The sequence below is a fragment of the Podarcis erhardii genome (assembly GCF_964252035.2).
Source record: "Podarcis erhardii genome assembly, chromosome: 4".
Taxonomy (NCBI): Eukaryota; Metazoa; Chordata; class Lepidosauria; order Squamata; family Lacertidae; genus Podarcis; species Podarcis erhardii.
Genome location: NC_138508.1, coordinates 77,313,344 through 77,339,881, shown reverse-complemented (window position 1 = coordinate 77,339,881; position 26,538 = coordinate 77,313,344). Strand labels below are relative to the sequence as shown.

At 44.7% G+C, this 26,538-nt stretch overlaps 1 protein-coding gene across 4 annotated transcripts in view; it reads right to left on the bottom strand.

Moving 5' to 3' along the window:
- MAP4K4 (mitogen-activated protein kinase kinase kinase kinase 4) overlaps positions 1 to 21,552 on the bottom strand; it is a 135,388-nt gene extending 113,836 nt beyond the window's left edge. For all 4 annotated transcript variants that reach the window (XM_081858393.1, XM_081858394.1, XM_081858395.1 and 1 more), the window contains exons 1-2: positions 20,891 to 21,552; positions 20,255 to 20,320 (exon numbers count right to left, since the gene is read on the bottom strand). In XM_081858393.1, the coding sequence (XP_081714519.1) occupies positions 20,255 to 20,320; positions 20,891 to 20,947 (123 nt within the window). In that variant the 5' untranslated portion in view covers positions 20,948 to 21,552. The remainder of the gene's footprint in view (positions 1 to 20,254; positions 20,321 to 20,890) is intronic.
- Positions 21,553 to 26,538: the final 4,986 nt, after the last annotated feature.

Below are 26,538 nucleotides of genomic sequence, written 5' to 3'. Positions count from 1 at the left end.
TTGAACCAACAAGGTTTACTTTTCACATACAATATAAAATATGTGCACGAAATATATATGGAATTATACTTAGATATGATGGCCTCTGTTGAGAGGGAGACAGACAAAATGTGTCCCTGTTAATTCTCCTTGAGCTCTCAGTGGTGTTTGACACTATCGACCACGGTATCCTTGTGGAGCGGCTGTCCAAGTTGGGAATGGGATGGGATGGATGGAAGGTTGCCTGTTCTTGACGGGGTTACACCCCTTCTGCAGGAGCAGGTATGTAGCTTGGGGGTACTTCTGGGCCTCTTGCTGTCGCTTGAGGCTCAGGCGGCTTCAGTGGTGCAGAATGCCTTCCATCAGCTTCAGCGGGTGGCTCAACTGTGCCCCAATCAGGACAGGGAAAGCCTAACTATTGTCATCTATCCTCTGGTAACCTCTAGGTAATATTACTGCAATGCGTTAAGGGTAGGGCTGCCTCTGAAGGCAGCTCGGAAACTTCAGCTAGTGTAGAATTCAGGTTTCTCACTGTCGCAAGATGGTTTAAGCATGTAACACAAAGCCTGTCCCAACTGCCAATTAGTTTCCAAGCTCAATTTAAAGTGTTGGTTTTGACCTACAAAGTGGCTCAGAGCCATAACACCTCAAGGACCACCTCTCCCCATATGAACCTACCCCCCCCCCCGATCATCATGAGGTCCTTCTATGTGTGCCTCCACCACGAGAGGTCTGGAGGGTGGCAACACAAGAACAGGCCTTTTCCGTGGTGCCTCTCTGCTTGTGGAAAGCTCTCCTCTGGAAGGCTCCACAGAGTGTGTATTACAGTAAATCCAGTCTTGAGGTTGCTAGTGTCTGGGCTACACCGGGTAAGCGATCCGGGTGCAGAAACTGCTGCAGCTATCGCATCACCTGAAACTGGTGGATGGCGCCCAGGCCACATGGGCCTCTTATGAAAAAGCTGGAACACCCCTGAACTTTGTAGCTGCTCCTTCAGAGGATGCTTAAGCCTTTTCAGGGCAGGCAACTGACATGGGACCCGACATGAACATGGGAAGCACCTACCCAAAGAGCCTCCATCCTTTCCAAGATTCAAATATATTTGCCCCCATCCAAGTAATATTATCTATAGTGCTTTTTATAGACGCTCCTCTGCAACTGGGTTATACCATTGAGATATCTCTGCACAGCAATCTCAGCTGTTGTTCTTCCCAAATATCTGCCACTGGCTTAAGTGTGCCATCTCCAAAAGAGTCCTGCCTTCCATATTGTTTTGCATAATTGGCCTAACATTTCTCTTTTCTTTGCCTTTATTTATTGGCAAGAACTCAAACTATCTCTAGGCAGGCTGAATCCGACAAAGTCACTGCAGAAGGCTTGCAACAGAACTCCCTCTCGTTCTTCTCCTTTGTGTACCCCTCCTCCCCACAATCTGATCTAGAGAGTTTGGGTAATCCCCAAAGCAGATCTGACAGAGTGTGGGATAAGACGGTAGGGTCAAGTTCCATTCTGCAAGCATTCTTCCCCAGCTGTTGACAGACAAGACTATCCTCTTCTGGAAATCTTTATATAAACTCTTTGCACATAAAAGTAATACTGGGCTGGGAAATTGCTCCCTGAAAATATTTTTGGGGAAAGGACATACACTTAAACATTTTAATTACTGAACTTTAATCAAGGCTCTCTCAATTAAATAACCCGTCCCCTCAAAGCATGTTGAAAACTACCGGCTTCAGTATCACCTGAAACTAAGAACTAAAGCTTCATTCAAGTCCCGCAAACCTGGTGTCCAACACGTCTGTGCATGGTTTAAGCAAAATAAGCACAAGTAAAAATATCAGTAGTAGCTGCAACCCTCTGGCTTGACATATATTTCACAAGGCAATAAAACGTCTCATCTTAAAAGTCCTGAACATCTTGCTCCTTCCTCGATAACTATGTAATAAGAAGCAACCATTTTGGATTGATTTCTTGCTGATAAAATGAAGTCAAGATATTTTCACAAGGCATTAAAAGCAATACTTTTCTAGTCTGTGCCAACCATTGCCAAAAATGGATTCTCCAAAGTTTGATTTACAAAACAGCTTTGTTTGCAACTTAGTACCTTCTATGCAACTTGGAGAACACAATCTTGGAAGATGTGTCCAAGTATTCACAAAACCAAATAACTAAGCAAGGAATAAGGTAAAGGTAAAGGACCCTGGACAGTTACGTCCAGTCAAAAATGACTACAGGTTGTGGCACCCATCTCACTTTCACTGATTTCAGTCAAATAGTCAGATGGGCAACAACCTCATTTAGTTAAGGAATTGCCCTGACTATCTAGAAAACTTCTGTAATATTTAGATGACAGCTATGACAACATTAACATGGACATTGACAAATGAGATGGAATCCTGCAGAGCCTTGTGCTAAATAACCTAATTTGACTGCTATCAAGCAGAGTTGGTTTTAAAACCCCAACACAAGAGGGTGGTAGACAACTTATTGATAATGCTAGTTCAACACAATGGGAGTTTGATCAAACACAGCCCTATGGAATCAACATCCCAATGGAAAAGTGGCAAATTACTAAAGCTGTCCAAAACTCCACTCCAAACGCTTATAGCTTCTTTGGGAAGGGGCCAATTTCTGGAATTGCCTTCAACTATGGGGACATGTTACTTTCAGTTTTTTTAAAAACCCCTGGACGGTTAAGTCCAGTCAAAGGCAACTATAGAGTTGCAGAGCTCATCTCGCTTTCAGGCCTAGGGATCAGCCATTTGTCCACAGACAGCTTTCCGGGTCATGTGGCCAGCATGACTAAACCACTTCTAGCGCAGCGGAATACCGTGATGGAAACCAGAGCACACGGAAACGCTGTTTACCTTCCTGCTGCAGCAATACCAATTTATCTACTTGCACTGGGATGCTTTTGAACCGCTAGGTTGGCAGGAGCTGGGACAGAACAACAGGAGCTCACCCCATCGCGGGGATTCGAACAGCTGACCTTCCACTCTAGCTGCAGACTGTTCGCACCCCGGAAGGGATCATGTCCGCAACCAGAGGTACCACTGTATAACTGTATATGAATGATTCAGCACATGCATAAATCAGGGTCTACAACAATATACTTAATAAAGGAAGCAAAACCACATAACTCTTCCAGCATTTAAGTGGGAAATCTCTCTGGGCTGCATCCAAAGAAGACCTTTCATTAATTCAAAGAGCTCTGGCTGCCCAAAGGAATCTTTCCTCCCTCTCCTCTCTCTTGAGTGCCTCCTACAACCTTCTCAAATCTGCTCCAGAGGTCTGAGAAGAACCCCAAATATAATTGAAGAGGTAAACTAGATACTGCCCTCTGTTTCTACGCATGCTGTTTTTCTAATGTTATTGTTTAGCTTGTAACGAATCACTTAAAAGCACCACAACACTCATTCATAAAGTTCATTGAACCTGGAAGCAAAACTTTATAGTTAGTTCAATATTAAAAGGTTTCATTCCTTGCCATGTCAGAGTTGAATTCCAAAACAAAACCATCCCCACCTGCTTGCATTTTCCTCTGTATTATGGAGCTCCCAGAAGACAGTCTCATTCTAAAAAAGTAAAGGACCCCTGGACGGTTAGGTCCAGTCAAAGGAAATTATGGGATTGCAGCGCTCATTTCACTTTTCAGGCTGAGGGAGCTGGCATTTGTCCACAGACAGTTTTCCAGGTTATGTGGCCAGCATGACTAAACTGCTTCTGGTGCAACAGGACACTGTGACGAGCGCCAGGGTGCACAGAAATACCGTTTACCTTCCCACCACAGCAGTACCTACTTATCTACTTGCACTGGCGTCCTTTCGAACTGCTAGGCTGGCAGGAGCTGGGACAGAGCAACAGGAGCTCACCACTGTCAAGCGGATTCGAAACGCTAACCTTCTGATCAGCCAGCCGAAGAGACTCAGTGGATTAGACCACAGCGTCACCCACATCCCACAGTCTAGTTCTATCAACACATGAAGATGCAACTAAGGAACATACAACCTCCTCCAGTGTTTCTAATACAGTGGTACCTCGGGTTAAGTACTTAATTCGTTCCGGAGGTCCTTTCTTAACCTGAAACTGTTCTTAACCTGAAGCATCACTTTAGCTAATGGGGCCTCCTGCTGCTGCGCTGCCGCCGCTGCACAATTTCTGTTCTCATCCTGAAGCAAAGTTCTTAACCTGAAGCACTATTTCTGGGTTAGCGGAGTGTGTAACCTCAAGTGTATGTAACCTGAAGCATATGTAACCCGAGGTACCACTGTAATCTCACTTTATATTTATTTTGAGCCCCATGTGTCTTTCCTCATTAAAAGGTAAAGGTACCCCTGCCCGTACGGGCCAGTCTTGACAGACTCTAGGGTTGTGCGCTCATCTCACTCTAGAGGCCGGGAGCCAGCGCTGTCCGCAGACACTTCTGGGTCACGTGGCCAGCGTGACGAAGCTGCTCTGGCGAGCCAGCACCAGCGCAGCACACAGAAACGCCGTTTACCTTCCCGCTATAAAGTGGTCTCTATTTATCTACTTGCACTTAGGGGTGCTTTCGAACTGCTAGGTGGGCAGGAGCTGGGACCGAACGATGGGAGCGCACCCCGCCGCGGGGATTCGAACCGCCAACCATGCGATCGGCAAGTCCTAGGCGCTGAGGTTTTACCCACAGCGCCACCCGCGTCCTCTTTCCTCATCCGTTATTATCAAATGAGGTCTCAGTGCATTCCAAAGAGGTCTGCAATAGATTGGGTGATACTGTACCAGACAAAGTATTCGCTAGATTCTGTTATTTTCTTCTATGTAAGACTACAGTAGAAACACATGGGCTAGCAGCAGTTTAAACCATGGGCAGACAAAGGCCTGGGGGGGCGGGTCTGGCCCAATCGCCTTCTAAATCCAGCCTGCGGATGGTCTGGGAATCAGCGTGTTTTTACATGAACAGAATGTGTCCTTTTATTTAAAATGCATCTCTGGGTTATTTGTGGGGCATAGGAATTCGTTCATTATTATTTTTCAAAATATAGTCTGGCCCCCCACAAGGTCTGAGGGACAGTGGACCGGCCCCCTGATGGAAAAGTTTGCTGACCCCTGGTTTAAACTAAAAGGCTTAGTAGAAAAAGTGTGCTAGCTTGACTAGGTATAAGTTAATAGCCTGCACTGTGCACGATGCGAACGCTTACACGTGTTATTCAAAACCCTTGCATTTTATTTTTTAATGTAAAAGTTCACATAAGCAAGCTATGAGGTTCCCCATTAAGCCTTCAAACTTTGATCCTAGAGCAGGGGTCAGCAACCCGCAGCTCCAGAGCTGCATGCAGCTCTTTTACAGCTTTGCCGCGGCTCCACAGATCCTCGGGGACCCTGAGCAGAAAAGCAGAAGCGCCAGAAAGAGGAGGGGGATGGAGCTGGGCAGCCGAGCCGGGCAAAGCAAGGCGGCGGCGAGAGGCGGCGGCTGCTGGGATGGAGGAGGCGGCGGCCGGAGAAGGGCTGCTGCTGCTTCTGCCGCCGGAGAGAAGTTCTGCCAGGCGGCTTCATGGCTCATAGCTTCCCCCGGGGTAGGACGGGCGGCGGCGGCAGCGGCGAGGGGGAACTCTCTCCCAGGCCACGCTCTCCTCAGCCCCGCGCGCGAGGCACCTGAGGCGAGGGAGAGAGCGCGCGCACGCGCGCTCAAGGGAAATGGCGGGGCGGGGTGTGTGTGAGAGAGAGGGGGGGTGGCGGTGGTGCTTCGGGATCCTTTTCCGTGCCTTGCTTCTGAGTGGCCGCCCAGTTGAGGGAGAGACCTGAGGTGAACCACAAAATGGGCCCGCCCTCCCTGTCAGGGAGGAAGGGGTGAATTACGTCAGTGACGAGGAGGGGGTCCAGAGGTAGCCAGCAGGTGCCGTGATGCAGCATCTCGGCCTCAGAGAGAGGCGGGGGAGCACGAGAGCAATTGCAGAGAGAGGGGGGGCTGTTAGGCACCAAAATCCTGCATGCGGGATTTCCCCCGTTCTCTCGTGCCTATGCAATTCCTGCCCTTCTCCCTTCCCCCTCGAGATTTGCTGCAGAGACAAGCAAATGAAGAAGAAAGGGAAGAGTATTAGCTGACATGTCCCCGGATCCCATGGAAAGCACCACAGATTCCTTTGCTTACCAGCACTTTTTTTTAAAGTTGGCTTCAAACCTGTAATTGTGTAGGTGTATGTATGTATACATATACACACATAAACATTCATATCTCTTCCCTCTCACCTTCCTTTCACCCAGTTTCTCTGGCACTGGTTTATAAATGCTGCTATGTAGAAATGATGAGAAAGTTGCACCAGCAGAAGGAATGGATATGTGCTGTTAGTAAAAAGAGAGGGAGTTGAACTGCAGGGAGGGACAGACACTTTTCTATGTGTTAATTTGTATAATGCCCTCTATGCACATGGTGCTTTTCAAAAAATGGATATGAGAGGTACCATACCCCTCTTTGCTATCTGAAATAGACTCAGGGGAAAGAGAGAGAATGGGGGAAGGGGAAGAATGTGTGGTTATTTACATTTGGCTTGTTTTGCGACTCCCATTTTTTTTTTCCTTCGGAAACGGGTCCAAGTAGCTCTTTTTGTCTTAAAGGTTGCAGACCCCTGTCCTAGAGTGTCTGTGTTGGCTATGCCAACCAGCTTTGGAGGAGAGGGAGGAAAAAATAGTACAAGTACATTCATTTGTAAGTGGATACAGAAGGCAACCATTATAGGAGTGTCCAACTGACGTGTCATCACTGACATGGTTCCTTTTGGACCCAGAAGAGGGCAGAATGGGGGGCGGAACAGTGGGCACATTTGCACGCTCCACCGACGCGCACAGGGGCCGGGAGGGGAGTTCCCGTGCAAAATGGCCGGCACCTATACTGCATACACTGCATGTTATGAATGTTGGTCTCTAAGGTGCTACTGGAAGGATTTTTTTTTATTTTGTTAATATTAAATGCTATTATTAAAAGCAATTTTTAAAGTGAACATTTATGCTGCAGTATTTGGAACCTTATCCAATTTAAGCTTGTGCTACACACATTTAAGAGCAGCTACTCGGTTGTACTTTCCGAATTGGGGAGAACCAGCAAAAGTGTGCATGTGGTATCAAAAGTGTGGGCTGCATTCCAGTGAGGGCAATAAAGGTAGAGGCAATGTGGTGGTTTTTTTCATAGTGGAAGAGCAAGGGCTGGCTGCTTAGGGCACTCCTGTAGTGGCAGGCAACAAGCAAAAGCTACCAGTTTTATACTTGTGGTGGGTGGAGCCCAAGCAGTTGGAGTTGAAGTATTAGGCTTTAACCAGGGAGGAGCCATCTAGGTTCAAATCCCCAATCAGACATAAAACTCACTTGAGTGGAACACTTATGTCTCAATATAGCTGAAAGCAACTTTGCAAATGGGACTACACACAAAATACACTAGCCTACATCACAAACACATTGAGTTTTATTAGTAATTTATGAAACACGAGTCAAGCCTGGAAGAAAAGTTCTAGAATTCTTCCTGGGTCTAGTCACCTAGAAGCAATGCTTACTTGCCAAAAGGAACTAGCCAAGTGGTCATTTACAAGCCTGGCTGCATACACAAAAGGTACAATAAATCAATGTAAGCGAGCTGAGCAACTCCTCCGAGAAAAGGACAGGATATAGAGATACAACTGAGATATAAACAGACAGCGAGACTTGTCTCCCAGCCACTCCCACTCTCTTTCCCACGCATTCCCCAAGTGACTTACCAGATGGCGTAATATGGAATGCATAGGTAGATGCTGCATCTTGTATTTTATTTCGAAAACATCAAGAACTCTACTTCCCAGCACTGAGTTACTGCTTGATAAAACTGCCCAATGACACTGTTCTCTGAATGGCTTTGCAGCTCATAAAGGGATAAACACGATTCAAATACATCTCAACATAAGATAACAATTTCCAGCATACAGGAGAGAATAAAAGCAGATAGAGAGTGGTTAGAACACTTTAGAAAATATTTTTATATTTAATGTCTCAAAAAATAAGGTTGCCCTCACCTGTTGACTATAAAACAAGCCTCTCGGGGAACGGCGTTCCACAAACAGGGTACCACTATGAAAAGGCCACCTCCCTGGCAACCATTTGTTTCACTTCACTTGGAGGCATCAGGAACAGAACCTCTTTACATGATTTCATGGAATAACAATGCTAGGAAATTGAAGAACAGGGCTGAAATCTATTGCCACGCTCAAAATGTTTACCCATAGCTACCCAAGAGCAACTGCCTCCCAGTGTTAGAAACTCAGGTGTACAGTGGTACCTTGGTTCTCAAACTTAATTCATTCCAGGAGTCCATTCGACTCCCAAAACTGTTCGAAAACCAAAGCGTGGCTTCTAATTGGCTGCACGATCTTCCTGCACTCAATCAGAAACCATGGAAGCCGTGTCGGACGTTCAGCTTCCAAAAAATGTTCGCAAACTGGAACACTTACTTCCAGGTTTGCGGCATTCGGGAGCCGATTTGTTCGGGGACCAAGGTACCACTGTATAAGTTAGGCACCAAATGGCTCCTTAAACCAGAAAGAAAAGAAAAAAAGACTCACTCTAGAGTCCTACCACAGATTTCTTCCAGAAAAGAATATTATTTGAACCCTTTTTCCAGATTTTGTGGTATTTTACTGCTTTAGATTTTAATCTGTTTTGTTTTACATGTTAATACATCATGAGCAATTGTGGTAAGGCAGGAAAAAATATGTAATTTAAAAGCATTCTTTAAAAGATATGCTTTTGAAATGCTTAAGTTATACAAAGTATTGCTCTTTTTGAAAAAAAGTACTTCTGCAGTGAACAAAAAGAAATTGTATAAACCATGATTTTAAAAGACAGATAGGTTTGATTAAAGTATGCAGTAGCATGGTCCTTCAAGCATCAGAAAAGGAGGGAGCGAATTGTGAAAAGTTAACAGATTTAAGACTAAGTATTTATATATGAGCCAATATAAATATTTACTTCCATCTAAAATGATGTCGCTATTGAGCAGATTTTAGTTTAAAAGAAGGCAAAGGCACAGTAGAGTTAAAGTTTATCTAGGAAATAAATATATGGAAGCTTATCATGAGCTAGGAAAAATATTCTAACTGCCAAGCACCCATCATCCTGTTTGTTCAATATAATCCTAAGCGTGTTTACTCAAAAGAAGTTGTACTGAGTTCAATTGGGCTTATCCTAAGTAAGTATGCATAGATTTACAGCCTTTAGCAGTCAGGTAAACTCTCCACACAGGGGTTTGCACATCTCTGAAGAGAAGATTTAAAAAATCAAGTCACCTTTTGCTAATCACTGCAATTTAATCTAGATCAGGTATTCCCAAACTCAGCCCTCCAGATGTTTTGGGACTGCAACTCCCATCATCCCTAGCTAACAGGACCAGTGGTCAGGGATGATGGGAAATGTAGTCCCAAAACATCTGGAGGGCAGAGTTTGGGGATGCCTGATCTAGATCCTACATCTATGCACAGGCACCAAGTTAAGATTCAAAAACTGAAAAAGGAAAAAACAATCTTGCTCCTAGGATGATGCAAACATGCTTTTTACCATACACACCAATTCAGAGACATTTTCTGCATCTTCTACCCCACAAGTATACAATTTTTTAGGTTTCATTCACTTAAGCATTTTTTAAAAAAAAAAATATTCTCCCTAACATAGAAGGAAGAAACTCTTGTGATTTAATGTTGAACTGTTGTATACTAGGATGTGCCCAAAGTAGACAAAAAGATTTGCAAGTTAATGAGCAGACATTTCAGTGCCGTTCTTGTTCTAGCACCCATCTTCAGAATGTTAAAAGTACTGTACAGTAAATAACACAGCATTGCAATTGTCTTTAGAGGATCACAGAGAACTGCAATTAAGCTTTGTAGTCTTGAAGATACATTATGGAAATGCATTGCATCATCAGACCTCTCAAGGGGTTTGCCGAGATTACGACAACAAGAATGTGTCAACCCCTCTGTAATCAAAGGCAGCATTGCCATTACTTTATTGACACCCCTATACAGTCACACCTGGGTTTTTTAACAACTTAGCTCCCAAACATTTTGGTTTCCGAACGCCGCAAACCCGGAAGTGACTGTTCCGATTTGCGAACTATTTTTGGAAGCCAAACATCCAATGGGGCTTCTGCGACTTCCGAGCTTCCTGCAGCCAATTAGAAGCCGCACTTTGGTTTCCGAATGTTTTGGAAGTCAAACGGACTTCCAGAACAGATTCAATCCGACTTCCAAGGTATGACTGTACATACATCTCAGGCATAGATATTCCTATATTGCAGACTAGTAAGTATATGAATAGGTAAAAGGTAAAGGCAAAGGTCTCACATAAATAAATATGTGACACTTTTTTGGTCCATTTTGAAAGGATGCAGATTAAAAATATCACAATCAGGATTTTTTGGCTTCTAAAAAGTCAAGACTGATTCCATGGTTGATTGGGGGTGGGGGCAAACACTAAAAAAAAAGTATGACTGAACGTAAAATCTACTGTATAGAAAATGTGCTCTTTCACTGTACTATGACCCTTCTCTAATTCTAAAAGTGAATCAACATGAGTATTACACAAACACAGTGATCTTTTTAAGGATTCCATCCATATAATGGACCAGTTTGGACATTTCATCCCTGGCTTAATAAACCACAGTGTCTTGCCTGCATCTTCCAAAGCAACTATTCTATTCTGAACTTAAAAATGGAAAGCATAATGCTGGTGGTCAACTAAAGAGGTGTAAAGACTCTCTCAATGCAAATCTTTAAAAATGTAGTATAAACACTGACAATTGGGAAACTCAGGCCTGCGAATGCTCCAATTAGAGAACAGCCTTTATCAAAGGTGTTGTGGACTTTGAAGACGCTTGGAACTCAGAATGAAAGGGAGAAATGTGCTAAGAGGAAGGAACGCTTGGCAAAGCCTCACCGTGATTAACTCCCATCAAGAAGCCTATTTCCCCACTGTGGAAGGACGTGTGGATCCAGAATTGGCCTCCACAGTCACTTACGGACTCACTCTTAAAACCGTATTCAGGGAGACAATCTTACTCGACTACGAGTGATTACCAAAGAAAGACGAAAGAAGACATCCCCCACTCTCCTTCATGCATTTGTTTCAGGATTTCAGCCCTGGTCTTTTTCAAACCACACTTTTCCATTATTCCTGAATTGGGTGGTTGTGGTTCAATTGTGGTTGTGAACTGTGGTTCCCTCACCGGAATCAACAACAATATTAAAACCACAGTTTCCCTGTTCTGAACATAACAGAAACTATGGTTTAAGGAGACCAGGATCAAAGCACCAAAGTGAGTAGAGAGGAAAACAAAAGCCCAGCACTCATTCAGAGCTAAATGAACTAGGGTTAGTGAAGCTAGGAATATAAAGTCGTGCCCAACCCAACAAAACCATACCTATCACCATTAGAACCTCAGACTTATAAAATATAACACTATAAGATGCAGAAAGAACACACAGGAAATCTACTTTCTATATTGGTTTGTTATGGATATGTAAGTTTTCAATTCAGGATTCTACCATTCTTTCCTGACATGATGACCACCCGCCACTTGCAACTGAAGAGTAACAAATAGTTTCTGAGATTTTTCAAGTAGGAAGTGGGTTCCCAGCTGGTTTTCTTTCTGAAACCTTACAAGCATGGATATGAAACCATATACAAAACAGAAGCAGCCACCATCTATTATTATTTGGACCCAAAACTTCCAACTGCCACTTCACTCATCACACATGACCACATCATGTACCACACATGGGGACTCTTGAACAGTATGCAGCAGCAGGCTGCAGTGGCGTAGCGTGGGTTGTCAGCACCCGGGGCAAGGCAAGTAATTTGCGCCCCCTAACCCGTGGATTTGCGCCCCCTAACCCGTGGATTTGCGCCCCCTAACCCGTGGATTTGCCCTAACCCCAGATGTTGCGCCCGGTGCGGCCGGCCCCCCCTGCACCCCCCACGCTACGCCACTGGCAGGCTGCTTGTCCATGTAGTAAATCATCATTTATTTTTAAATACATTTTAATGAGATGGGTGAACTGGGCTATTTAAGCATCAGCATGCAAACAGTTGTCAGGTGCTCCACAGGTAGCTTCCTGGGCTTACAGGAAGTCCAGCTGAGGATGCTATGGGTTTCTCAAGAAAACCTTCTAAAACACCAGTTTCTCAGCTTGCAAGACCAGGCAAATTACACCACAATTAATAAAGCTTGCAACCTGCAGCCTCCTTTGTTTGTACAGCAATCAGGTGATTAAAAAGTCAGCGCTTCTATTTTTATTCACCACTGTAATACCACTATGTCATGTTTTGTGCAAAAGGCACTGAGCTTGTTACCACTGAAGTTAGTCCAGCGAAAAGTGGCATTTACAATCCATGTACCTGAATGCCCTTCTCAAGTTCCCCTGCCCTTAGAGAGGAGGTGGATTTAATAGGGAACTTTTCTCAGCCCGAGAAACAAGTCCCTTTGGGCAACCTGTCAGGAACCAGGGCCAGTAGTGGACAAGGCCAAAGGGAGAAGTGGGAAGATTTTGAACTTACATAGAGTAGGCTAGTTTCTCCGCACACTCGCTCATCCTTCTCTGTCCTCCAACCAGGCAAGCAAGAGAGAATATCAGGGCATACTCCAGAAATGCAAAAAGTAGAGTGCAAAGCAGGGGCCAGTGAGGAGTGTGGCAGAGAGAAATAGAGGGGGGGCCTGGAGGGGAGGTAGGTAATAGGTAAAGGACCCCTGGACGGTTAAGTCCAGTCAAAGGCTACTATGGGGTTGTAGCACTCATCTCGCTTTCAGGCCGAGGGAGCTGGCATTTGTCCACAGACCGCTTTCCCGGTCATGTGGCCAGCATGACTAAACCACTTCTGGCACAAAGGAACACCGTGATGGAAACCAGAGCACACGGAAACCTTCCGTGTTTACCTTCCCGCCGCAGCAGTATCTATCTACTTGCACTGGCATGCTTTCGAACTGCTAGGTTGGCAGGAGCTGGGACAATGGGAGCTCACCCTGTTGCAGGGATTCAACCTTCCAATCGGCAAGCCGAAGAGGCTCAGTGGTTTAGACCACAGCACCACCTTTGGGAGGGGAGGTAGACCACCCCACAGGCCTGACATACCCCACCACCGCCATGACTGACACACCTCTGCAACCCCCCTCCTCAAAATATTCTCATGGCATGTATACTAACAGTCTTTGCATGGTGCCTAAACAGTATTTTATTCTTTTCATGCCTTCCAGCTGAATTCTGCTTAAGAGGTTTGCTTCATTCTTGCTTGCTGTGTCCCCTCCTGCTGCCTTAAAGTGGTTTTTGCTCTCTTTGCCGCCACTGGATTCATTCTGATTATTTTTCATCTTATTTAATTAAGCCACTTTGGTAACAGATAGTGGGGAAGTAGGAATTTTGCATGTGCTTTTAAATAACACCTGAAGCAACATTTCAGAATAACACGCCAAGGAACATGTTAGCTTACACCACACTTGACTTGCTACCCCCACAATGTTCAGCTTGAAGCTCCATACTGCAACCCCGGAAGGAGGAAATCTGATAAAACCCAAGGTGCAAGTTTTATTAGCTGCATTTGATGTCCTAGCATTCTGTTGTGAATGGATACAAAACTGTTTGCCTACTGAAAATTCCACTTAGCCATTTTTTATTCCGGGGTTTGTATTTTTCCTGTGCTCCATTCACCACCACAAGGCATATTTTTTTACTTAACACTAAGTACTTTTCTATTACTTCTTCCTTCCGTTTCCTGAATTAGAAGACTCCAAAGCTTAAGCTCCCACAGTCTGCGCTAAGGTAGCAATCTCTGAACTGAAGGATAGAAGTGTAATTAGTGGGCTCCATTTGGTTAACGTACCCTTAGCTAGTTACATTAGAATAATTTTCACAAAACACCTTAATAAGCCCTAGCTTCTCTGTATCTCATTCACATTATTTTGAAGCATACAGGAAGAAGCTATATTGCTTTTGTTATTTGTTATGTGTTTAAAGTATTAACTGTAGCCCACTCTTCATTGTGAAGAACAGGTTACAAAGCTGCCAAAACATTAAAATGTAATCTTAACAAAACAAAACACAAAACAATGACAAAACATTGCAAATATTTTTATCGCAGCAGATTTAACACAGTAGCAAACCATCCAGAAGGCCAGGGCAAATATACAGGTCTGCAGCTAGTGACAAAAGTCAATGCCAGCTTTATTTTGGAGAGAAGGGAACTTCATAAATGGGAGGCTTCTACTGAGAATATATTATAGGATCATAGAACTGTAGAATTGGAAGGAACCATGAGTGTCATTCTAGTCCACTCCCTGCAATACAGGATTCTTTTGCCCAACGTGGAACTAGAACCCATGACCCCTGAGATTAGGAGTCTCATGCTCTACTGACTGAGCTATCTATTTTGTACTACCTAACTGCAGAGCATATTGCAGGTCTTTGTGGCATTCATTTAGCTGTTCATTTAGAGAAAAGGGTGGGGGAAATAAAAAATAAAATATAATAATAATAGTAATGATGACAGTGGTGTCATCTCATATGCACATGTATACAAACTATGCAGAAGTAATCCATCCCCCCCAAAATAATCAAGTAGTACAGAGCCAAATTCTTAAGAGAAAGTATAAAGCACAGTGCATACTTTTGAGAAACTGGTCTGGCTTATTTCCCAAGAGCAAGTGACCTCACCAATAGTGGCTCACCAGTAAAGAATAGGATTTCTTTCCCATGTTCAGCAAAATGATGTGAAGTCACAAATGACTCTCTCTTTTTACTACAGGGACACAAAGGATAAAGTAGTTATTCGGCAATGGCCAAGGCTTCCTTAAACCATATTTACTGAAGTAACAATGGATTTATCTTGGCGAGGGAAATTATTTTCACAGGCCTCAGATTATTTTCACATCAGCATGTAAGCCATCCCCTATTACATCACTCCTGTATGGGCCAGAACTTAGGCAATATGCATAATTTACATGTAGCTTTGGAAAGCTGAAATATGAATCAAACAAAAGATGCCTTCACTATGAATTAATTCTCACAAGGCTTCTAGAAAGCAGCAGTCATGAGAACCTAGGAGAGTCATCCCTGATTCAAACAGCACATTTCCTGTTATAGCTCAAACCTAACATGCCAATTACTTTCTAATCATTAGCGTGTGCTGGGGTCTCTGAACGCACATGAGAAATATTTACAGCAGCTGGTTTTTGGAATGACACATTTTCTCTGTAGGGCTCGATTTTTATTTCCGCGCTTTAAAAGAGAGCGCGCAATCAATCATCGTTCCCTCAATTGTCTTTTTGCAGAGCACGCCTTGCCTTCATTGTCAAACTATTCCCTCCAAATTTATAGCTACTGAAGCAAACACACACATACCCCCAATAGCTCAGAGTACTTGATTTGTTACTCACCCAAAATAAATTGAGTCTAACTCACAAAGGAAGAATTAGAATCTCTCCAGTGTACACCAGAGGTGCAGTTGTTGACGCTCATCTATACCAAACAGAAAAGTTTAAGTGCTACCACAATTCCATTCACCCTTTGGGTATGAAAGTGCTAAGCAGCATACAACCACAGAAGGGCCAACTTTTTTTAATCTTGCTGAAAAGTTGCACCAGGGTGGCAATGGACAGGGAGCAGGCAACTGGGAGCAGGGCAGGCTCAGGAACTGCCAAGAGTTTTTAGGCAATTCAAAAGAAGCTCTTCATGCTTGTAAACATGATGGCTGCATTCAGACATAGGGTTTATTGTGTTAGCTTTATTGATTATAAAGCTAGCACATCCATCCCCGTTTCTCACGTTGCTTCTACACCTCAGCAACTGCCGAGTTATGGAACCGTGGCTTCTTGATCAACATAGTGTCATGTCACCTGCAATTTTAAATCGCAGGAAAGAACTGTGTGCTGGGATCCTGCCCCAAATTTCATCACACAAGCACACTGGAAAATTGCAATCCAAATGGTTTTCCGAATGAATGGTTGTTGTTTTTCCTGTGAACAACATGGAAATGAGCACAAAACTTCCACTAGATTTCCAGAAGTGGCTTGACGCAGCCTTTATGGGCAGATAGTTGTCAAGTGTCCTCTGCCTCTCAATGAAACCAAAAACCTCAAACACAGGAACGGGCAATGGCACAATACAGAACACCTCTTAGGGTCGTGGAAAGGGCCACACTGAGATATATGATGAAGAGAGGAGAAAACAGTAGTCAGCTGATGGTTTTTGTGGCCATCAGGCATCAAAAAGACAGAGTATAATGTTCTTACAAGTGCCCCAGTAGATTGCTAGTACTTTTTCATTTTATAATTGTAATTAACGAATTAATGTCCCGCCAAGAATGAATCATTCTGCTATAAAACACTTCACAGAGTTGAACAAAACACAGAAGTTCATGTAGCCTTTTATGCACGAATGTGCATTCAGCCCACACAAATAAGCACAGATTTTTTAGACTGTTGTGATTCATAAGCAAACTAACAAGTAGGGTCAAGGTATTCTACACCAGAGGTACTTGCACTGCTTAAGCCGTTGGCAATAGTTTTGTCAAGCACAGTTAGGCGCCTATAATCTTATTTAAAGGTACTCCATAGATAATTGCTAAGCTGGCATTGCATTGTTCACAAGTTCCATTCCCATATTGGTGATTGCAAAATTCAGATTCTACTTTATTGTCTTGGAGCACTTCAATAGAGTTTCTTAGCAAAAGAGGCAGATAGAAACAAACAAACACACACAACCACAGGCAATGACTATGCGAAGTCCAAATCATTTAGCTAATTTTATACAGCTAATTTCGTACTACCATCCAGTGCTAATTCAACTTGCCCAACATTAGAACAAAATAGATGTGAAACAGCCTATTGTCTCTTAAGGATCAGGCAGACTACACAATATAAACACAGGAAAGAACATGCACACAGCAGAACATTTCAGCTCCTCATTCTCCAATAAGAGAATGAACACCAGTGGGCAAGTCTGTACATGCCATTTAGCTGACAATCAGTTGACCTCAACTCAGGGAAGAGGGGTTCCTCTTTGACATTCTAACAATACCCTGCTTTCTAGACAAATTTTATCTTATCCCAAATAGCTTTATTCATTGTACTTCTGCCAGACATAACTATTTGCTGCACAAAAGACGTCAAACTTCTGTGGGAGGTTCACAACTACTGCTTTCCTTTAAACTCTAAATGTTCTATTTTTTAAATAGCTTTGAAACAACAACATTTTGCTCGCTTAACACAGAGGGTTGCTGGAACAGCAATGTAATCTGTTATTTCATTTTCATGCTCATTTTAAAAAATACTCTCTAAGTGGCTCTCCCCACCCCAGCCAAGACACATTTGTAAACAGATGTGAGGGCTGGTGCATCTTTGGCCCTCCAGAAGTTGCTAACTACAACTCCCATCATTCTTGGCCATGCTGGCTGAGGCTGATGGGATTTGAAAAACATCTGGAGGGCCACAGATTCTCCTATTTACGTGTACCAATAAACTGCGTACTAGTGTATCTCTTTGACGTCAACAATGACATCAATGGTAAGGCTGGCCTTGAACATCTCATACACATGCCTTAGCATGAATTGACACACATACTTTTAAAGATTTACTACATAGCTTCCTTTGCCAATATCTGTGGAGAAGTTCCTATAAAAGAGAAAACCTTAGACCTTAACACCAACTATTTGCACATGGTTGCTTCACTTCTTTCATATCTTAGGGCAATAGCCAATCTACCACAGCTAATTGATGCTAAGAAGACAGTTGGACATATTCATGGACAACGGCTTTTAAAAATAACTTTTAAGTTTCCTATACATAAGAATACTTAAGCTATTGTGCAGTCCCAACAAACCAGGAAGCAAAAAGTTATACACAATATAATTAAGACGAAACAAAGAAAGGCAACTTTAATATTCTTCTGATTTTCATGCATAGTTCAATGCATAAGAAGTTGTAGTTGCTTCACTATGTCCCCGATTTTCAACTCAACTGATATTTATCATATCAAGGTCCCAGAATTGAAATTATCAGTAGCACAGCAACTGCAGTGTCAAACAGAGATCTGAGCATACCCTGAAAGATTCAAGTACAGGTTTACTGCCAGCTAAATTCTGTAAGAATCAATCAATTTGGTCACAGGGCTTTAACTCCAAAGACTGGTCCCAAAGACAGCTTTGTAATACGACTTCATCTTGAAGTTGCTTGTTATCTTAGGATCTCTTATCAGTTATTCAACTATTAACGAAATTCCATCACTTTGGATATTGTCCAGTTCCCAAACCTGAGCAGTGACTGGATAGGTAAGAAGAATCGCCACCCATGCAGCCAAATGGGTATTTTTTGCCATACAAAAAAAAAAAAGCAACAGGATGTTGCATCACAATGTCTTTGAAGCAAAAGTGGCACATGCACATTTGGGCTTACAGCACTTTGATTCTATGTGTGTATGCAACTTACCAAAACATCGTTATCTCTAGTAGAGGCATTCCACAATCACATTTCTCTCCATTGTATATACCAGTACTGGCAATACACTAATGGCAACAACGAAGCCCTCTGTTTACATGATGTAGTCAGCCACCTTTTGTAAATATTATGGGACCCCGGAGTGATTACCTACTATTTTCATTCCACACTGGAATGGCACCCAAGCAAAAAATAAATAAATAGTAAAACTATAATCAGCCAGCCTATAGTCAACTCATAAAACATTTTATTTAGCTCAAAGCATTGTCAAATTAATTGACTTATTTTCTACTCGTTTTATTTACAAGAGATTCTAAACTCACACAACTGAACTCCCTTCTAGGGGTAGCAGGAAGAGGACACACCCAATGTGATATATAAGCTTCACAAGCAAAGAAACTGCAGGAGAAAATATCATTATGAAATAGTTTCAAAGGGTCAGCCATAAATCAGCCTCAAACTTAGACATGTTTTAAAGTCGTTTTAACATTGCATAGGACTAACTCCTTTTGTTTACAGCAAGATCAAAGCTACTTCATATCACTACCGCTCATCCAGCCAACAATCTTCTTACAAAATACAGCTTGCAGATCATTGTAAAACAAAAGAGAAATACCAAGGACACCACACATCAAAAGAAGGTGATTCCCATGTTGGAACCAGCATGTAAACAAAGAATGGGGAAACTGTGGCCCTCTAAATGCATCCCTGGCCATTTATCACACTGGACTGGGGCTGATGGGAGTTGCCAAGTCCACCAATATCTGTAGAGCCACAGGTCCCGCATTATGGACATACAAAGACACATACTCTACTTTTTTCACTGAAGGTACACAAGATGGGGACCCACAACTGGTCATGTACTGAAACTCTATTGTGATAAGGAGCCTCTATTGTGATAAGTTGGATAACAGGCTTATTAGACTTGGGTGCACACCAAACAAGAAGCAAATCTCTTCCTATCTTTTCTTACAAACCTTCCTTAGGCTTGGCCATCCTTTACTCATGTAAAATGTACAATGAAAAACTTAGTCATATGGGTGACTAAACATTACACAGCCATGAAATCTCAATATTGGTTTCCTTTATATAACAGACTTTGGGGGGAGGGGGGGCTGTTATCTTCCCTTCACACCTAGCCGTTGAAAACAGCAACATCTCTCAGTATCCTACAATTGTTTCCTCTGTATGTGTGCGCTTCTCCCCAAATCATTTGCTCGTCAAACAGGTTATTCTATGAATTCTGATCTTCTGCTCTCCAGACATACAATAACATTCCCTGCTCTTTTTACCCTGATTCACCCCACCCCTTTACATCCACACCCTCTTACAGAGTTAAAAGACACTGGAGGTAATGTGATGCCAGTCTCCACATTTTAACACGCCTTGTAAGGATCCATAACAAAGAAAGCTAGTGACATTCTCCCCACCAAAAAAAGCTATCTGACTATTTTCAATAAAGGCAGGAACATCCCCAATTTCCCCACCATCACATATCAGCATACTGACAGGGCGGACTGAATAAACAAGATTGGATGGTTGTGAAGGAGAATACAAGATTTAAAAGCTTCTTGGATCCTAATTTTGGGGCAGCAACAAGCTAACTCAGTGGGTTCTTCAGACCCCAAAAGGGTCATTGAGGGAGTAAACAGCAGAGCTTGACAGCTGTGTCACAAAGCCACCAGAGATTTACTTCCCCTTAACTTTTGTTTGCAAAGCAGGGTGGCCAGCCAGCATCAAGGCTGGGCAAGAGAAAAATGTGCATGTATTATGATTTTTAAAGGAAATGAAATTCTTGACACAAACCTTATAAACTTGACCATAGGTGCCATTTCCAACCACTTCCACCAGCTCAAAAATCCCAGCAGGGTCCTACACAATAAAGGTGTGGAGAAGGGAGGGGGGGAGGAAGATAAGAGGAAAAAAGCAGGGTTATATAGATAAGAAATCACCATCGGCGCACCCACCCGCCCCCCAAAAACGCCACTGTCTGGAGGGGATTGTTTGGCTGTACAGCTGTTGCGCCCTGATTTTCCACGCACATGCCAATACATGCAAACAAAGGAAAGCAGCCCAAGACTGAACTCATCTCTCTCTCTCTCTCTCCCCCCTCCCCGTAAGCTCTGAGGAACAAAACGGGGCGATGACAAACCAGCCAGCCGGCCGAAGGGCCCCTTCTCAGCCGCAGCAAGCAACCGCGACCACCCCCCTTGCAAACCCCGGAGCTTCTTTTCCCCAGCAACGCGACCCCCCACCCGCTTTTCTCCCCCCACCCAGCTGCGAACAACAAAAGCCACGCCAGGGGAGCCGTCTCCCGCTTTGTGTGGCCAGCGGGAGGCAGAAAAGGCGAGCGGAGCGAGGGAACGAGGGGTCACCGCCTGCCGCGCCCCGCTCAGCCAGCCAGCCCCCCACCCAAGCCAGCCCACCTCCAGCCGCACTCACCCGTAAGGAGGAGAGGTCTATCTCCCCCAGACTTTTCGCAGGAGAGTCGTTCGCCATTTTCCCCGTCGCTTCTATTAAATAATTCCTCTTTCTTTCTATTAACAAAAGACGGCAAGCACTGCTAACACGCCAGGGTGAAGGAGAGGAAAAAGCGCCGCCCCTTCCTTCCTACCCCCCCCTCACCCAAAAACCCCAATCTCTCTCTCTCTCTCTCTCTCTCTTTCTCCTTCCCCCCCTCCTCCCTCTCTTCCTTCACTCCAGGATAAAACTCTTCTTCATTGGAGGAGGGATGCAGGGCGAGATGTGGGAGGAGGCAGCTCGGGTCCGCTTAGCTTCCCTTCCCAAGGAGGCTGGCGGAGGGGTGGTCGGTTCAATTGTGGCCGTCGTCGTTTTATTTATATATAAAAAAAGGAGATTCCCCGCCTTTCAGCCTCTGGTGCGCGCGAAGGTCGGCTTTTTACGCCATGGTCGAGGAACCAGATGCGCCTCTCCTCGCGCGCGCGCGCGCGCTCCCTCCTCCTCAGCCAGCCACATCCAACATAGCGAGCCGGGAGCCGGCGGTGGGAAGGGAGGAAGGAAGGAAAAGAGGAGGAGGAGGAGGAGGAGGGCAAGGAGGAGGAGGAGGAGCAGCAGCAGCCCCGCTTCCTCGAGCGCGCGCACACAGAAGGGCTTGCTTGCCACCCACCCAAAGGCGCACGCGAACAATAAAAAGCGCCACCCGGACGCAGTTGCTTCCTCGCCTTTCTCCTCCTGCTGCCGCCGCCGCCGCCGCCGGAGCGCAAAAAAAAGGGCACCGGGCGCCCCGGCGGGGAGAGCTTCCTCCGTGAGGCTTTGGAGGGAGGGAGACAAAGCCAGCCGAAGAGGTGCGGGAAAGGGATGCAAAAAAAAATCGACTCCGCGGAGCCCGAGGACGCCAAGCGGCGCCCCTTCTCTCCTTTTCCCCCAACAAGAAAGCCCAGCGGAAACGCAAACGCGCACCAAAGCACTTCTGGGTAAATTAGGGAGGAACGGCTGCGAGGAGGAGGAGGAGGGGGTGGCAGTCGTCTGTTGCTCTCAGTCAAAGTCTGTCTGGGCCGGCGGGGGGGGGGGGATCTTTGTTCGAGCGAATATATCAATATGCGAGCAGGGGCGTGGCAGGGAACAATAGATTTGTTTTAAAGAAAAAGCTCCGCTCAAGTCAGGCCCCGAGCTGGGCCCTCGCCTCCCAGGAAAGAGCCAAAATATGTTTCCACACATCAGCCCTCCAGAACAATGCAAGCCTTTATATATAGGGGAGAGGCGGGTAGGAGAATCGATGGACAAGGGGACGCTCATGAATGGATAGTCACTGAGACACTTATCAGGATTGGAAGTGAATACTGAGAATGCTCAGTGATGCATTTGCGCAGGAAGGGCAGAAATCTTGTGCTGTTCAATCATAAGGGCAAGTAGATGGGATGCATTCCCATCTCTGCTGCTGGATGGCTCTGACAGCATTTGGGCCATGGCTTATAACCAGTTATTGGTTTGATTCATCTTAGGAAGACCCGAAGACTTAGTTATAATTCTGTGGAGAAGATAGGCTTCCCTGACAGCCCGGTCTTCTGCTGTTTTCCTCCTATTAGTTGGAGATCGTACAGTTGTAGGGTTTGGGCCTTGTAACATCAGGCACTACAAATGGCGGACAGCAAGTTGCATAATCATGCAGGCACACTCAGTACTTAATACACTAATAATGCCATGGCGCCCATTCTGCTCCTGAAGCACCTCCCGTTTGCATAACAAATGCTTAACTGGACATTGCCAGGTAAGGTTGATAAAGATCACTGTCTGAAAGAGAGATGCTCCAGTCAAGTGTAGACAGTGTTGAGCCAAATGAACCAATAGTCTGACTACCTATAGGGCAGCTTCTCACTATAGGTAATTAAGTATTCTTAATGAAAATGGGGAGGGGGAGCAGGCTTGGGTGTCACATGACATGCACAGTCGCTCATTGAATTATCTTGGGCTGAACTCATTGGTGACGCTAGAATGAGGCCTACAAACCTTTGGCTTTCCTAGCACTGTTGGGCCACAACTCCCACTATCCTGGAACAAAAGGCCACACCGATTTGGACTGAAGGGAGTTAGAATGGGCCACAGGTTAACTACTCCTGTGTTTGTGTGCGATGAACATAGGGAGCAGCCTTGTACCATATCAGGCTATTTGGCCATCTAGCCTAGTCTTATTTAGTCTTGACTTTCCTCACCCTGGTACCCAACAGAGGTTGTAAGGCTACAAGTCCCATCATCCCTGACTGTGTGATGGCCTGGGACTCAGGCTCGGACTCAGAGCCGGAGGAGTCTCAGTCCGCACCGGATCCTCTGCCTCAGGTGGCATCTGAACCGAGTCTGGGGCCTGATTCTGAAGAGCCCCAGTCTGCACAGGTTCCCCTGCAACAAGCATCAGCTGGGCCGAGTCAGGGGCCTGAGCCTGCCCTGGCTCCAGATGCGGGGGTTACCTCGTTGACCTCTGCTGGGCAATCACGTACAGCTGCTCCACTACCAGTTGGGTAAGGAGAGGCTGAGGCCGCCTCTGGGTCTAGTAACCCACCGACATCTCCCAAGCTGCAGAGACTCAGGTCTGAGAGAAGGAGAGACCTGAGTACTTGCAGGAGGAGTGCTCGCCTTTGAGCGAGACAGGGAGGTAAGTCAGTGGGGGATCAGGACCAGCTGTTATCCCAGCAGAGATGGGAGCAACATTGCTGCTTGCTGGAACCTGCCTGAGACCTTGTGCCTGACCTAGCCCTGTTTCCTGCCTTGGCCCTGTTGGACTAACTCCTCGCGGAATCCTTGGATTGGGGACCGGACCTAGACCGTGTGGCTCGGGTTAATCGCCAGGCCAGCACAGACTGTCAGTTATACTGACTGGGAATTGTAGTCCAAAACATCTAGAGGGCACCAAGTTGGCAAAGGTGATCTAGCCTGACAGGCAGTAGCTGTTTAGGCAGAGGGCCCTTTCCCAGAATTGCTTTCTGAAGCCTTTAAACTGAGATGCCCAGAGATTGGAGCTGTGACTATGTATACACAAAAACCCTGCACTCTACCACTGTGCAATGGAATATTGTAACAAACAGAGACTACCAAAATATCGTGGGCAAGGCATTACAAAATAAGTACTGTACATTTCTGAGTTCTGCATACCCCTTGGTACATGCCAGTTTAAAGTGAACTCAATACATCCCGTGTGTGTGCATTCTTTTCCCATAGTCCACATGATGTTGTCTTCACCCACGCAGCAGCCCGCACCCATTTAATTTGGATTTTTCTGATCCTCAGATAAAGAAGGAAAGGGGGGAAATCCAACATAAAATTGCACTCCTACTGCCATCGGTGTGGCATTCATCAATGGGCTGCTAGTGGGATGATATAAAAATGTTTTAACCTGCAAGTCTGGTACAGTGGTACCTCAGGTTAAGTACAGTGGTGCCTCGCAAGACGAAATTAATTCGTCCTGCGAGTTGCTTCGTCTTGCGATCTTTTCGTCTTGCGGAGCGCGGATTCCCCGGGTATTAACGGCTTTAAGAAAAAGGAAGCAAACTCGCAGGACGTTTTTGTCTTGCGAAGCAAGCCCATAGGGAAATTCGTCTTGCGAAGCACCTCGAAAAACGGAAAACCCTTTCGTCTAGCGAGTTTTTCGTCTTGCGAGGCATTCGTCTTGCGGGGCACCACTGTACTTAATTCGTTCCGGAGGTCTGTTCTTAACCTGAAACTGTTCTTAACCTGAAGCACCACTTTAGCTAATGGGGCCTCCTGCTGCCGCTGCGCCGTCAGAGCACGATTTCTGTTCTTACCCTGAAGCAAAGTTCTTAACCTGAAGCACTATTTCTGGGTTAGCGGAGTCTGTAACCTGAACCGTATGTAACCTGAAGCATATGTAATCCGAGGTACCACTGTATTTTGGAAAGCTTGTGTCATAATAATGCTTTTTCTTTTAAAAAAATGGTTGCATGCATAGGTAAACAAATGCCTGTGTGCATGCCCACAATGGACTTCAGGTTTCTGGAACTGGGAGAGGGTGGGAAGTACGGTACTTACTGAGGGAAGAGGACAATATTACACATTGTGAACACTTTCCATCAAGCACCACCTGCTAGTTCGGATGAAAAACATTGAGACTTGAGTGCTCATATGTAGATGAATGTGCACAAAAGCGCACAGGGAAAAATCAGATCTCTTGTGGCCCCAAGTTTGCATTAACACCATGTACATAGCCTGTGTCAAGGATAAGAAGGAGTTTTACACTCAGTGAAACTGTATCCCCCCCAGGGCAGTTCTTTACTTCTCACCATAGACATGAATGATAGCCATTTACTCATGTGGGAGTAACTTAAGATATGCATTTGCAGACACTTTAATGGGGGGGGGCTAAGCCTCCATCCTGTCTCTGATGACCCCAGTGAACCAACTCATTTAAAAAGCCAACCCGCCCTTTTAACTCTGTGAGCTTTGCTTCTTTGTCCCATCAGGCTGTGGTGTACAAAACAGTGGTGCAACATTTAATATTTTGTATACTTAATCAGCTAAAATGATGTCCTTCCAGTTTTTCAAGCAGCAGGGTTTTTTTAAAAAAAAAACACCAGAGCTGTTGTTTTCAATGCAATTACTTAAACTGCAGATTAATTGGCTAGATAACAGCTATAGATAACAGCCTGTTAGAAAATATACACAAAATGGTTTTTTTTAAATAGAAACGTCATAAAGTCACAAGCATTTGCTATCTTCAGAGGTGATCGCTTTGACTTAATACCAAGATACTGATTCACCAGTTACTGAAACAATTCTGATCTGCGCCAATACAACCTTTACACACGCCCACACAGCATGAAAGCTGCTTCCCCGTGGTGTGTTCCTATACTACTGGGGAGCGTGCATGAATATTGCACCATGGGGGAATGACTCCCATACCCAGGCTGTGCTCTGGTGAGTAAGAAGGTGACAGGGCCCAGAGACCATCCTCTGTTTCCCAGCGGCAGCAAGCAAAGGAAGAGGTTTATAGAGCAACTTGTCTTGAAATGCAGGGGAAACGTGTTACAGATAGGTAGCCGTGTTGGTCTGCCATGGTCAAAACAAAATAAAAAAATTCCTTCCAGTAGCACCTTAAAGACCAACTGAGTTAGTTCTAGGTATGAGCTTTCGTGTGCATGCACACTTCTTCAGATACCACGTTTCAGGGGAAACGTGGTCAGGATTGGGCTGCAAATGATTTGCAATAATGTGAAGCCATATTGAGTTATTTTGCATGCACTGTAATAAGTATCTATCAGGTTACAAGATGAGACCTTAGTTAATTAAGAGGATCTGTAACTTTTTAAAATAAGAAAACTATACGCACACTGAAATAAATGCGAGTTGCAATTACTGCAAGAGCCATGGTTTTCCTGATTATCTGAGCAAAAACATGCTTGAAAGAGTTCACAAATACCTTGCATTTTAGAACAGGAATCTGGAAACAACTTGCCTCAAGTCTTGCAAGAAGCCTGTCCTCTCAAACAGAGCACACTTTTAAACCATTGATAACTTAGCTGTGCTATAGTGTATAGAGCTGCAACTGTTTTCGCTGGCTAGCATCGAACAGCTTGATCCCACACAGATCTTCTTAAAACTATTGATTGCCATCCGTACAGGGA